Source organism: Sphaerodactylus townsendi, linkage group LG06, assembly GCF_021028975.2.
Source record: "Sphaerodactylus townsendi isolate TG3544 linkage group LG06, MPM_Stown_v2.3, whole genome shotgun sequence".
Taxonomy (NCBI): Eukaryota; Metazoa; Chordata; class Lepidosauria; order Squamata; family Sphaerodactylidae; genus Sphaerodactylus; species Sphaerodactylus townsendi.
The window spans coordinates 33,664,984-33,679,157 of NC_059430.1; the positions used below are offsets into that span (position 1 = coordinate 33,664,984).

At 42.9% G+C, this 14,174-nt stretch overlaps 1 protein-coding gene across 2 annotated transcripts in view; it reads right to left on the reverse strand.

Annotated features, from left to right (window-relative positions):
- The window catches only part of TXNRD1 (thioredoxin reductase 1), a 63,006-nt gene that overhangs the window by 3,414 nt on the left and 45,418 nt on the right, over positions 1 to 14,174 (reverse strand). For both annotated transcript variants that reach the window (XM_048501958.1, XM_048501959.1), the window contains 6 exons: positions 9,094 to 9,186; positions 8,144 to 8,220; positions 6,594 to 6,750; positions 6,030 to 6,137; positions 4,300 to 4,395; positions 3,248 to 3,382 (listed from right to left, as the gene is read on the reverse strand). In XM_048501958.1, coding sequence (XP_048357915.1) covers positions 3,248 to 3,382; positions 4,300 to 4,395; positions 6,030 to 6,137; positions 6,594 to 6,750; positions 8,144 to 8,220; positions 9,094 to 9,186 — 666 coding nt within the window. The remainder of the gene's footprint in view (positions 1 to 3,247; positions 3,383 to 4,299; positions 4,396 to 6,029; positions 6,138 to 6,593; positions 6,751 to 8,143; positions 8,221 to 9,093; positions 9,187 to 14,174) is intronic.

Consider the following 14,174-nt stretch of genomic DNA (forward strand, 5'->3'; position numbering starts at 1 on the left):
TGGCATAGGAGGTTAAGAGCTCGTGTATCTAATCTGGAGGAACTGGGTTTGATTCTTCGCTCTGCTGCCTGAGCTGTGGAGGCTTATCTGGGGAATTCAGATTAGCCTGTGCACTCCCACACATGCCAGCTGGGTGACCTTGGGCTAGTCACAGCTTCTCAGAGCTCTCTCAGCCCCACCTACCTCACAGGGTGTTTGTTGTGAGGGGGGAAGGGCAAGGAGATTGTAAGCCCCTTTGAGTCTCCTACAGGAGAGAAAGGGGGAATATAAATCCAAACTCTTCTCTCATCTTTTGTACACACAGCATGCACACTCTATCGGTGATCCTTGGCTGCTGTATATATGGAGAAAAATATTTTTCTCAATGTGAGTCTAATCCGTAGATACAGACCTGCCCCCACTTGAGGAACAGATACAGAGATGATATTGTATATAGTGTTCTTGGTGGGGTGAAGGAACAAACGGGGGTCAGTTTCCTATACAAAAAAAGCCTTCTGCAAAGGAATATGGGGCACTGCAGAATTTTCAAACATGCTTCCAAGATATGTCTGGGAAACAGGATGAAGGCAAAATATGAACACAGAGAGAGAGAGACACTCACACTGGATGATGCAACTTGAAGAGAGGAGGAGAAACCCACAGTGGGTCTTGAAGCAATGACTAAGGAAAAGTCAGGCAGGCATTCACCTGGAGCACCACTAACAGTTCTAGCCAAAGAAAGGAAATGCTTGTTTTGCAGATATCTACCACCCCAGCCCAGGAAAGTCTCCTTATGTCAACAGGTCAGAATGGGTCAGGTGTCACTCACTACTCCCTATCTTCCAGGTTCTCTTTCCTCAGTAGTCTGAGCCACTAGGAGACTTGCTCACTGCAAACTACAGATGGCTTTCACAGAAGCTGGGTCTGACACATACTCTAAAGCTATCATCATTTTTATGATGCTTTTTAGAAAAGTGAAAAGTAGTTCAGGATGAAAAGCAAATTAAAGCAAGTCTGGTAAGCTGCCTTTAGTCAAGGTTTATCGGAAAGCCGATAGCCTTGTTTTGCAGACAAAGAAATACAGGTAGGCGGATTACAGGAAATCAAATCCACTTCAGTCTAAACGGTTCAAAGCAACTGTAATTAGTTGGCATCAAAGTCATCCCTAAGGGAAAACAAACCGAGAGCAGAACAGAGCATCAGCACATGTTAGCCATGCAAATAAGCTCAAAGTTCTTGCAGAAAACAAAGCTCTCAGTGTACAGAGGGCCAGGACTGCTCTGTATGCTAGGACTGTCGTATGCATGTGTCATTCTTAAAATATAATCATTCCAAACACCATTTTTAAAAAGAATGCCAACTAAATAACAAATTATTTCCTTGAAGCCTCCATCCCCTTTAAATCTTTGGCCTGTTGACCATAATACAACTGTACTAAGCCATCTTGGCAGGACATGAACAACCCATCAAATTAGGTATTTTGTTGTTAATTCTGTTGTATGAGGGAATAAACGTGTGGGGGTGGAGCTCTGAAGGTCTCTAAACTTTTTAATAGTTTCATTTTTTCCCCCATCCTTGACCCACTACTTAAAATTACAGCTAATCGTCTTTGTAATCAACTATGCAGGAATTTTTTCTGTGTATCACACATGCCCACTCTGCTGTGTAGGTGTTCCTACTCAGATTCTATTCAATCATTAGAAACTGTAGTTTGTTAGGGGTGAGTATTTGGGTAGTTTATTGTTAGGCTTGCATGCTACCTTCCTTCTCTGCTGGCAGGCTGCACCACGATCAAAGGCTCCCCAGTTTATGGGGTGCAGGACTGCTGCAACAAACATAAATGACCAGGTCTCCAAACTTTAGTTCAGACCATAAGAAGAGCCCTGCTGGACCAGACCAGTGCTCCATCTAGTCCAGCATCATATCTCTCACAATGAGACAGGATGGAGGTCCAACCACAGGACATAAAAGCTAAGGCTTCTGCTGATGTTGCCTCCTGGCAGTGGTACTTAGAGGTTGACTGCCTCTGAATGTTGAGATTGCCTTTGCTTGCGGGCCATGGCTGAAGTAGCCAATTTCGTGCAGATCTTTATCCTCCATGAATCGAAATTCACTGTACCAAAGGCTTTCACAGGCGGGAAGGTCAACTGGAGCTGCCATTGTGTCAATTTTTGCTCCTAATGTTTCACCCACATCTATGTCTGGCATCTTCTGAGGTATGTCAAGATGAGATGTGTTTCTCTTCACGGCACCATCTCATCGTGACATACCTATGAAGATGCTTAGCCATCGATATGGGTGAAACGTTAGGCACAAAAACGACCAGGCCACGGCCACACAGCCCAGAAAACCCACAAACAACCAATCTAATATTGGGTCTGAAAGTGTTTGCTGCCTGAGGGAAGTAGCTAATGACCTCCTACTTTTTGAGAGAAATTGTAAATGCAACAAACGTTTGTGTGTGGTAAAAAAAATTTATTAACAAAATTGGTTCAAGGTAAACAAAAGCGTAAGGCGCAGTATGGGGGTCTGATCTTCTGATCTGTGTACTGGGCAGCACAAGTGCTGTCCCCCAGACACCTAAATTTTTCTCAGCACGCCTGCCGATGAAAAATTATCACACACACTGGAGCAGCTGGGCGGTCACCACTTCCAGAAGACTCTTTGCTGCCAGGGGCGCAAGCCATCTAAGCCCACGTCTGGGCAGGTGACCCCTTGGCTTGCTCCACCCCAAACCTCCTGAGGAGGTTCCACTAAAGCGGTTATTTTGCCCACTGCCCCCCAGCTAAAAATCAGTCCCCCATGTGCAAACCGGGGAGGTGGGAAGGCTGGGCCCTGGCCTAAAAAGGCTGCCCGCCCCCACCTCCCCCTGGTGACGTCAGGGCGCCCAGCATCACTGCTGGGCACCCTGAGGCTTGCCAGGCCCACGTTTCTGGCAAGCCGAAGCCTCGCGAGCCCAGAGGAGCTCGCAAGGCTGCGGTAAGGAGGCAGCTACATGGAGGCTGTCCCTTCCCCACCAGCAATGGCAGCCGCGGTAAGTCGCAGCTGCTCTTTGTGGCACTAATAAGAGGTCAACTGCCCCTTTGCATCTGAACTTGGGGTCCTTAGATCCAATGCTATGAGTTTGCATCTCAGGGCAACAGTTCATAAGAACAGGATGCAAAAAAGTGATCAAGAAAAATATTACTTCTATAATCCCTGGAGAAAAAACTCTGTAAGAACAAACACAAAGGACCGAGCTTTCTGTGAAGCTGTTTGGCATACGCACCTCTGCACAGACCGGATGAATTCCTATTGTGCTGTCCAACTGTTCTTTTGTCATTCCACACTTTATGGCTGCTGCAAATCCCTGGGTAATTTCGCCAGCATTTGGACCAAGCACATGAAAACCAATAACACGCTCCTAAAGAAGAAAAACAACAACCAGATTTAAACAGCCTGAAACTATCATTTTCTTCAGATTGTCTAACAATTGTTTACTCAGGAGAATCAACTTTGGATAGCTATGCATACCCAGTTTTTCTAGCTGGATACTTCTCTGAGATATATATTCTTAATCCAGTTCTTAAATGGTTTGTTTGTTTTTATACAGATAATTTACAATGATTTTGTGGTATTACTTTTACTTGTAAAACCCCTTAAGTAGGACTCTGGAGAGGCAGCATAAAACATTTCCTAAACAAATAATAAAATAAGCAAATATGTCCTTAAATAAATGGAGAGGGCTGCTTATGCGGTAAGGGTTTGCCAGTAACCTGGCAGTGGAGCTTGGGATAGCATCTGAGAATTCTGCTTGGAGGCTAGAAAGGCTTTTAGCAGCAGACTAAGGATATATAATAAACTGTGGCCTGTTATGTTCACATCTGGGAGACTAACCAGTTTGTGACACCTTATTACAAGATTAAAAGTTAGGAACACGCGCCCCTTTAAGTGGGTATTGCCTTGAGAGCAAATGCAAAAGAAAGACATGCTATTTAATGAGCAAATTCTAGCCAAGATATTATTAAACACTTCAAAAAGACACTAGAGTTTAGAGGTTCATGTGTGGATGGCTTTTAACCAGCTAATACTGTCAGGGAGTATTCATGACTATCACAGTGTCAGCAACAGTTTTATTGACGTCCAAAGTGGCTCTCACCCTTATTGTTACAAATCGGATATATAAAAGTGGCACAAGTTCTATAAGCATTGTAGGGACAATTCTGAAAAACTGCCATTTATCTAGTCTGTGTATAAAAAAAATTAGCATAAAACACTGTGCTCTTCCATGGTGGCGACAACCCTCAAAACAACCTGATATTTGATGCACAATACGATTACCTTATTGGGTATGTGGCAAATGATTTTTGCATAGCATTTATTGTTATCTCGGGATGGGACAGTCCATTCCAACGGCCAATAATAACTGTGATAAACCTGGGAATGCAATAAAGACATTAGTATTCACATAGTTTTTAAGGGACTGGAAGATGGCACAATGGCTAACAAAATTACAGACAGAGATTTTTAAATAAGATTTTTAAATAAGTGGCCATTACTTTCTAACCTCTGAACAAATATCAGCAATCACCATGGAGGATTTCTCCATTAAAGTCAAGAACATTTATAATACTAACGATAATTCATAATACTAACATAATATTGCCCCAAGTTAGACTGTAACTTGTATTAGCCAGATGCTCATCAAATGGTAGAGAAATGTAACCAATAGACCAATGAGAGCTGAGGTGGTGTAGTAGCTAGAGTGTCAGGCTAGAATATGGGAGCCCCAGGCCCAGGTTAAAAATCCCATACCGCCATGGAGGGGCCTTGAGGCCTTTTTGAGGGGCCTTGGCCTAGTCACAGAATCTTAGCCTAACCTGTCTCACAGAGTTGTTGTAAGGATACAAAGGAGAACCAGTTATGCCTCTTTGGGTTTCTAACCACCACCACCACCACCACCACCACCACCACCACCACCACCACCAGCAGTAGTAATGTCATAGTTTGAATTCTAATTATTAGGCAGAAGCCCTGGAAAATGTGTTTTTTCCTTCTCTGAGTCCTGTAATGTGACTGCTATGTGTCCCTGCAATAGGCCCGCTGATTGTTGCTTGCCTCCCTCTGCTCACATTCATTCATTCATTCATTCATTCATTCATTCATTCATTCATTCATTCATTCATTCATTCATTCATTCATTCATTCTTGACCACTGGTTCCCAGGCCTATTACACAAGTTGGTGGAGGGCTCATGGTTTTCCATGTGCTAAAAACCTGGCCAAAGGCCACAGAAAACAATGGAATCTTATGGGAGACAGTTGGTTCTGCAACCTTTTGTAGTAACAGAATGAATATCAATGGCTACTAGTCATGGTGAGTTAAGCTAAACTACATATCCAGAGGTCATAGATCCCTGAAACATCAACATCAGGGGAGTGCCTTGGCCTCTACAACCTGTTTGTTGGCCCTTCAGAGCAACTGGTTGGCCACTGAATGAAACAGAATGTGGACAAGATGGACCAGTAGTCAGTAGAGCTCTTCGTGTGTTCTTAAGTTCAGCCACCTGTTGATTAGTGCTAGATGTAGTCATGAGAGAAGACAAAGGGTTTTGGTTTGGTGTCAAAATGGCAGAGAGGCCTGCATACACAGGTAGCCTTTGCTATGGTTCTCTTTTATGTAGCTGTTCTGTGGGAGAAGTTTCATGGGAGCATTTCTCATACATGAAAGGGCACAGCTTGACCAACTTCTAGCTATGGACCTCCTCTCCATCAGAGCTTCCCACTCATATTTCTCTTTTCTGTGTCAGAGAAGCTGTCCAGGAGAAGTTGGGCACACACTTATAGAGTATTATATGGGAATATTCTTTGGTGGGACTAAAAAGCAGGAAGATAATAGAGGGAGCCATTCTTGGTTGCCTCCTAATAATTTTGTTAGAACAAAGATTTCTACTTCCACTCTCACATGATGTAGATAGCTAAAAGTTTATGGACAAAATCTGAAGCCCAGATTCAAAAAAGGTGCAGGAAATAAGTCACAAAAGTACATTTTATACAAATTTTTTGAAGTACCTCAATGTTGTCTGCTCCAAATTTTTCTATGGCTTTTTCTTCTGAATAGCCACAGGCTCCATATTCCAGTGGGGTGAACACTGTGGTTGCAACATTCACATAGTCACACTGTCAAAGACAGAGAATTTTTGTGTCAATGCAGTTTGTTTCAGAACCACTGGAACGTCAGGGTGTCAGCAATAAAACCAACAAAGATTCACTGATCAAACATGGCTTAGTAGGGAGAAATAATACAGGTCTGCAGCAAGCTTTAAAATAAGTGAGACAAACCAAGATCAAATCCTATTGGCCAGTGGAACTAGCAATCACATAAATTAAAGTTTGTGGAGCGCTAGGACACCTCTTGCATTACTTTAAGAGACAGCGGATAGGTTGCTACTCTGCCTCTGTATCCAGGCAGACCTTGCACACATGAAATGTCTTCTGTTTGCATGTGTGCATGTCCAAAAGGAGTTCATGAATACCTGAGAACTGGTTGTGCCACCTTATGAACACCAGGATCACCAGCACACAATATTTGCAAATTACAATGGTGCTAACATTTGGTAATAACTTCTCGCTTACCTTTACAGGTGATCCACCATACAGCCTCCGTACCAACAGCCTACCCGCTTGAATCGCCACCGGTGTGAGTTCTGGTTTGCCTTCCAATACGTCTCCGATGGCATAGATATACGGCACGTTAGTTTGTTCTTCATCATTGACAGGGATTTTGCCTGTTCTACAAATTGTTGTTGGGGGAGGGGAAAAGGAAAGAGAGTTTAAGCAGGTTGCGGATTTGAAATCTCCTTTGTTAAAATTATTCATTCTGCTGTCAATCTGCCAGTCTGTTTTCAGTGCAAGGGGTAAATCTTGCAATAAGTAAGAACAAATGCCTCCGAGCACATGGAAAGAATTCCATATATAAGCTAAGATGCTCAATTGCAAGTAAGTGAGGGGCTGTGTGAAGGCTATAGTTCTTCAGTTACAGAATACATTTTCCATATGCTCAGATGAACTCTCCCTTATTTATTCCAAGACTCAACCCTTGTACTGAAAATAAAATGGCACGAATTGGAGCTTTTGGCATAGTACCATTTCCTCTGTAATCTGAGTGGGGTTTTCAAAAAAAAAGAAAAGACAGGATGGGAGAGATATATGTTTGCATGTGCCTGCCCTTTTTTCCCTATGAAGCAAGGTCCTAAGGGGGAGCTTGTGGCTTGAAAGGAAGAGGCTTATGGAATGATCTCAAAACACCAGATTTAGCAATCTTGTTGAAGCTAAACAAATCTGGAGCTGGAGCTGTCTTGGATGTGATACTGCCTTCAAAAAAGGCTATGAATGCCATCCTGATCTCCCAGAGGAAAGGTTCCCATAAATGAAATCAATAATTACATTGATGGCTGTTGAGAAAGACTAAAGAAAACCATGTCACAAAGACTATGGACAGGAGGAGCGTTGTGCTGTTGGCACCAAAGGCTACCCAAGGGAAATGAGGGTGCAGTTTGAGCTTCATGGAGCCCAAATGGAGCTCTGCATTTTCCATATGGAGTCAAGATCCTACAGGAAAACTTCGGCTGTCAAGCCTCCATCTCCCTATCAGTGAGGCAAGAAGTGAAATGCACACAGGAGCCCTCTTAGGGATTTATCATATTCAGTTTGAGAAGCCCTCTGTCACATGAATAGATGGTTGGATGGGAAAAGTCTTCAAGGCCCACATTGCTGCAGAGCTATGACAGGAAAAAAAAACTCCTTCACTTGTCATATTCTTCCATTTTATATAATATCTTGTATAACATACGAGCTCAATCAAGTCTCATGACAGAATGGAGCATGAAAATATCCATTTCCCAATGACAACCCCTATGCAGAATATTTCTCACTATCCCTTGAGTGAAATAATTCAAGAGTGTTAATTGTTAGGACATGAACCAATAACGTTTTCATTATGACAAAGTTTGCCCTTTTGGCGTGCTCAGTTATGCTCATTAAGATGTTCCTCGTTACTGCAACAGAAATTGGCTGGAAAGGAAGTTTATGTCTCCCTGGAACATTAAATCCTGTAAATCTATGCACAGTGGCAAAAGCAAATCAGATAGGTGCAGGAAGTAGACCGCCAGAAGGTTTCGCCTTACTTCTCATTGATCTTCACTCCGATTCTCTCCAAGCCAATTTTTCTTGTGCACGAATCCCTCCCTATGGCTAGCAACACCTGCAAAACATCCACATTCACGTTGTTATTTCCTGCAGACTGGTGTATGTCAATTCACAGCTGACTTATGGAAACCTCATAGGATTTTCAAGGCAAGAGATTAACAGAGCTGGTTTGCCATTACCTTCCCCTGCACAACAACCCTGGCATTCCTTGGTGGTCTTCCATCCAATCACTAACCAGGACTGACCCTGCTTAGCTTCTGAGATCTGACAAGGTCAGGCTAGCCTGTGCCAGGTCAGGGCCCTATAAACCTAGGAAAGCATTTTTCAGGACATTGGTTGTTATGTTTAAGTACAGTATTAAAATAACAACCAGAGAGTCAAAGTCCACGGTACTAATCAATGTTTAAAACTTCCTGAGGACTGGTTCATGCAGTTCCTATTACACCTGGAGCTGTAGAGAATTGATCTCTGGAGAAATGGTATGTTTACCTGACCGAGACAGCCATTTCCACAATTGCCACTGCACATCTTGCAATAGACACAATCACAAGAATAGGGGAAGCTACCTTCATAACCCGCCCAATTAATGCTAAGGCATGACTGCATCCATGCTGGGTTGGATAACATGCTTAAATCGAACCACAGCACTCATTTTGCAACTGGACTTTTTCGAGTGGATATGAAATCTCATTGTGTATAAGTTCTGCAGACCAATAGTAGTGCAATATCCAATGATGTGTGGCTGAAGTGTCCATGTTTTCCTGCACAATGGCAACCCTGAAGTAATCACAAATTCCTTACAGTAAGGAAAGGCAGACCATACAAACTGGCCCTATGTCTAATACAGAAATGTTAGCAAGCACATAAATTGTGTCTGCAGACCCTGCACTGGTTAGTGAAAACAACCAGACTCCTGTAAATTACTTACTGTGTTGTATTCCCCTTCAATAATCTTTGAGTCTTCGGTATGTTTAGCTGTAACTTTTAGTATCCCAGGAGTTCCTTCCTTGATCTGTTCAATCTACAAAATTGAAAAACTTCAACAATTACTTTCATATGGCAGAAACAGACCATTTGTTTCATTTATGAATTTACTACACAAAAGTATATTTGAAGCCTAAGGTTTTAAAAACATATGCCACTTGAAACTGGTCCCTCCATTTGTCCAGAAGCAACAGTTACACCACACTTCCACGAATGGATCATTATTTTTTTACTGGAGCTATTTTTTCATAACAGAAACCAGTGTTTAAAAGCAAACAAAAATCCCAGAGCATTTTGGACTACTTGCATTGCAAAGGCAGGAATTCAACCCACTTCAGAAAGTCATACTTGTCAACTGGCTGCTATCTTCCCAAATTCCTCTGGGCATCTGAAAAGTCTGATGTAGTCCCAGAAGCCTTTCAGCAAATGGCAACAAGCAACAATAGACATGATGAGGGAAGCAGCCATATTTTTGTTGATTAACTATCTGCCCACATTCATATAGAAAGCAGGACATGGGTGGGGTACCTATTTTAACATCATAAGAAGAATTATGCTCACAGGACTGAGTCCTCTACCTTTCCCTGTCTCATCATGCTCATGGAGTCAGGCTGGAAGAAGTGCGTGGGACAACAGGCTAAGGGTAAGATCCATCTCATCTCATCTACATATCCTCTTTGATATTAAAATTAATTCCCATTCCACTTCACACACAAGAGAACTTCAGAAGAAAATCAGCTTGTGTTTTGTAGATTGCAGCAAAGCTTTGGACTCTGTGTATCATAAAAATCTATGGTTGGTTTTAAGGGAAATGGGTGTGCCACAGCGTCTGATAGTTTGGTGAACAACCCATAGTCTGGTCAAGAGATTTCTGTTAGAACAGAATACTGAGAAACAGATTAGTTTTAATTTGGCAAAGATGTCAGACAAGGATGTGTTTTATCTCCCTATCTCTTTTATCTGTATGCAGAACACATCATAAGGAAAGCAGGATGAGATTTAGATGAAAGCAGAGCGAAAATTGGTGGGAGGATCGTTAAGTATTTAAGATACGTAGATAATACTACACTGCTCGTAGAAAATAGTGAAGACTTGAAAAAAATAATGTCTAAGGCTAAAACAGAAAGTGCAAAAGCAGGATTACCACTGACCAGCAAGATGACAAAAGTAATGATTACTGAGGAATTTTGCTACTTCAAGGTTGACAATGAAGAAACTGAAATTGTTCAAGATTTTCTGGCTCCATCATCAACCAAAAGGGTGACTGCAATCAAGAAATCAGACTTGTTAGAGCAGTGATGACAAACCTATGGCACGGGTGCCAGAGGTAGCACTTGGAGCCCTCTCTGTGGGAACACACACACAGAGTTCCTCATGTGGGGGGGGGGGAAGTCACCCCCCCCCCACACACACACACACATCTAGGCTGACCTGGGTCACTGAGCACAACATGCGCACACCGCAGTGAGCAGGGAGAACTCGGCTGGCGGGCCTGGTGCCTGTGATCCGGGTGGCTGCTGCCTGAAGTGGGGGGGGGGGGGCGAAGTGGAGGCAGAGATGCTAGAGAGGCACAGAGCAGTGCGTGCAGGACTTGCTGGAGGCTAGAGCAGACTGGCCCCTGCTCGAGCGGGTGGGGAGGAAGAAGAGGGAGCCAACCGTTTTTTTCTAAACTAAAACCTCAGCATTCAGGTTAAATTGCCGGGTTGGCACTTTGCGATAAATAAGTGAGGTTTGGGTTGCAATTTGGGCACTCGGTCTCAAAAAGGTTCACCATCACTGTGTTAGAGTAACCATGAAGGAGCAAGAAAAAATTCGTAAGTGTAAGGATGTGCCTCTGGCAACCATGATCAAGATAATTCATTCCATACTATTCCTCTTTATTTTTTTATGGGTGTGAATGTTGGACAAGGAAGAAAGCTTATGGGGAGAAAGTTGATTCCTTTGAAATGTAGTGTTACAGGAGAGTTTTACAAATACTGTGAACTACCAAAAAGACAAGTAAGTGGGTTCTAGATCAATTATCCCTAGAAGCTAAATAGACAAAGCTAATGCTATTATACTTTAGTCACATTATGGGCCATTATACATGGAATGCTTATCTCAGGACTCTTAGATGCATAGTGGGACTGTAGTGTAGTCTCCTCATGTTTCTCTGTTTATACACAAGGATGCAGCCCAGTGCCTGCCCTGCAGCTGCTTGCTGAAGCCTCTACTTTTCTTGGTTCTCTTAACTCCACCCATCACCTCCCTCTTAAAGACACAGATCTCATCACACCAGGTAGCCGCAAGATGAAGGACTTTATTAACGCCCTCTAAATTGCAGTTATATTGATATAACTTTCTAAAAATACCCCCCCCCCCCCAAGAAAAAGGCAAAGCAATCCCCTGGACCACAGGTGCTGAAGAAGGGGGCAGTGTCTTAGAACTGGTGCTCTCTACCACTCCCCTCCCTACACAAAGGCACACACACACTCTCTTTCTGTCACTCCTGAGAAGAATTTAAAATAGAGGCTTGTTTGAAAGACTTTTGGGGAGGCTGGCAGCTGATTGTCCACCCTCCTTGTTAAAGCCTCCATGTACCATTTAACCAGCATACTGCTGGTCCTCTCCCGCAGAGGGAGTTCTTGAACGCTGCTAAATGGTAAATTGTTTTTATGGAACTGTTATTGGATTTTAATGTATTTATTGGATTGAATTATGTTGTGTTTGTTTTGTGTTTCGATTATTGGTTTTATTGTACAATGCCCAGAGCCCTTAAGGGGTGGGTGGTATATTAAATATAATCAATAACAATAACATAATAATAATAATAATAATAATAATAATAATAATAATAATAATAATAATAATAATAATAATAATAATAATAATAATAATAATGAGGAGGAGGAGGAGGAGGAGGAGGAGGAGGAGGAGGAGGAGGAGGAGGTCCTCATCGTCCTTGGGAAGGACTCGATATTCAGAGATGAATTCCAGACACTTGTGCTATGTTGTTATGTGTATAACAACAACAACAACAACAACAACAACAACAATAATAATAATAATAATAATAATAATAATAATAATAATAATACAGTTTTTGGAAGCCCTCTCGATCATGGGAGGATGGAAGTAGAGCGGGGAGGTGGGGTGGAGCCAAAAGATCCTGTTTGTACTGTTCATTGGGAAAGCCCTCTCTGTCATCAATATATTGATATATCGATATGAGCAGTTAGAGAAGCAGGAAGGAGCCAGCAACATGCTTGGGGGGGAAGCACAGGAGAAGAGGGAAAGAGTGGACAGCAGTGCAAGGGAGTGGGAAGGGTGGAGCTAGGTAGGCTGGCCGTGTGCAGAGGGAATATGTCCAGGGAAAAGCTGTGGTCACTTGCCCGTCCTGGCAGCAAAGCAAATTAAAAGTCACACTAGAAGTTGTCTTGCATGCTGCAGAAAGAATGAAAAGTGAAAGCAGGGCTCCAGAAAATATGTCTGTACAACAAATCTTGCTGCAATGGACATTCACCCCCATTGAGTGCCAGACATCTTGTGTATTAATTGGCCATAAGAAGACTAGAGTTGCTGGAAAGCAGAATAAGGTTAGGAAAAGTTGAAGGCAGGAAGAAAAGAGGAAGACCCAACATGAGGTGGGTTGCCTGTATAAAGGAAGCTTTGGCCCTCAATCTGCAAGACCTGGGAAAATATGTTAACACTAGGACATTGATTCATAGGGTCACCGTAAGTCGAAAGCAACTTGACAGTACTTCATGCTCATGCACTTCAAATATATGAATAGGCCAGGCATGGGATTAAACAACATGGATGTCCCACCATGTCTAATCTGGTCTGAACGTCAGCACAAATCGTCCAGAAAAGAAGAAAACAAATAAGACAATGTATTGTCGAAGGCTTTCACAGCCGGAATCACTTGGGTGCTGTGTGGTTTCCGAGCTGTATGGCCGTGTTCTTATGTCCTTAGGAGAGAATGCTGCTAGAACACGGCCATACAGCCCGGAAACCACACAGCACCCAAATAAGACAATGCTGCCCTTCACCCAGAAGATCCTGGGAAATGATACAATAATGTCAGTATGATCCAGACTTCCAAGGGGAAAAAAGAAATGAATACTTTGCTGCAGCCAGCACTATGTCATATGAGATGTGTGACGTCTTGCCCTTTTCAGGTACATAAAGCTCCTTTTTATAACTAGTGCATAAATAGATTATTAAACTATGTGGTAACCAAGTACAATAAACTACTGTAGCTACTTCCACCCTCCATTTATGCTGAAGAAATCAAACAAAAATAAAGTGTGGGTGTGCAAAGTGCTGTCAAGTTGCAGCCAACTTGTGCCAACCCCAGCAAATGGGAAGCAGAGGTGGCCTGCCATAGCCTTCCTCTGTGGAGTCTCTCTTGGTACTCTCCCTTCCAAGCTTAGCTTTTGAGATCTGACAAGATCAGCCAATACCATGCTGCCTTCTCTCCCACACTGACAGGGATGAAGAGGAAATGCCCAAGCTTTTAAAACAAGATATAATTTTCAAGGTTGTTAATCAGTGGAAGTGCGACACTCAAGACCAAAGTACATTATGTTCCAAGTGTGCATGCCACAGGGAGGACTTCAAATGTCATGTGCACATCATCCCAATCTGGACTGGGACAGCTGTGTACAGGAAGAAGGGTTCCTAGTAGCAGAGAGCTGGACTAGATGGACTCTGGTCTGATCCAGCAGGCTCTTTCTTATGTACTTATGTTCTCCCCAGTCATTCCCTTGATCCCAGCAGCCATGGAGGTGCCATTTGGCCCACTGGCAGCTATACATGTAGCCATCAGCCACTTTGGGTTGGATGTAAAGGGAAAGCAGGAACCCATTATTTGCATGCACCATGGTCCTAATCAACATCAGATCCCCATATGCATGAGAACTGAGTGCCCATCTTTTTCTGTATCCCAGAACATGAATCTTATTTCAGGTGCACATGGCACCTTGTACGATCAAAGGTACTAAAGTGACTATTCATATAACCTGTGTAATGTGGCCTGAGTAA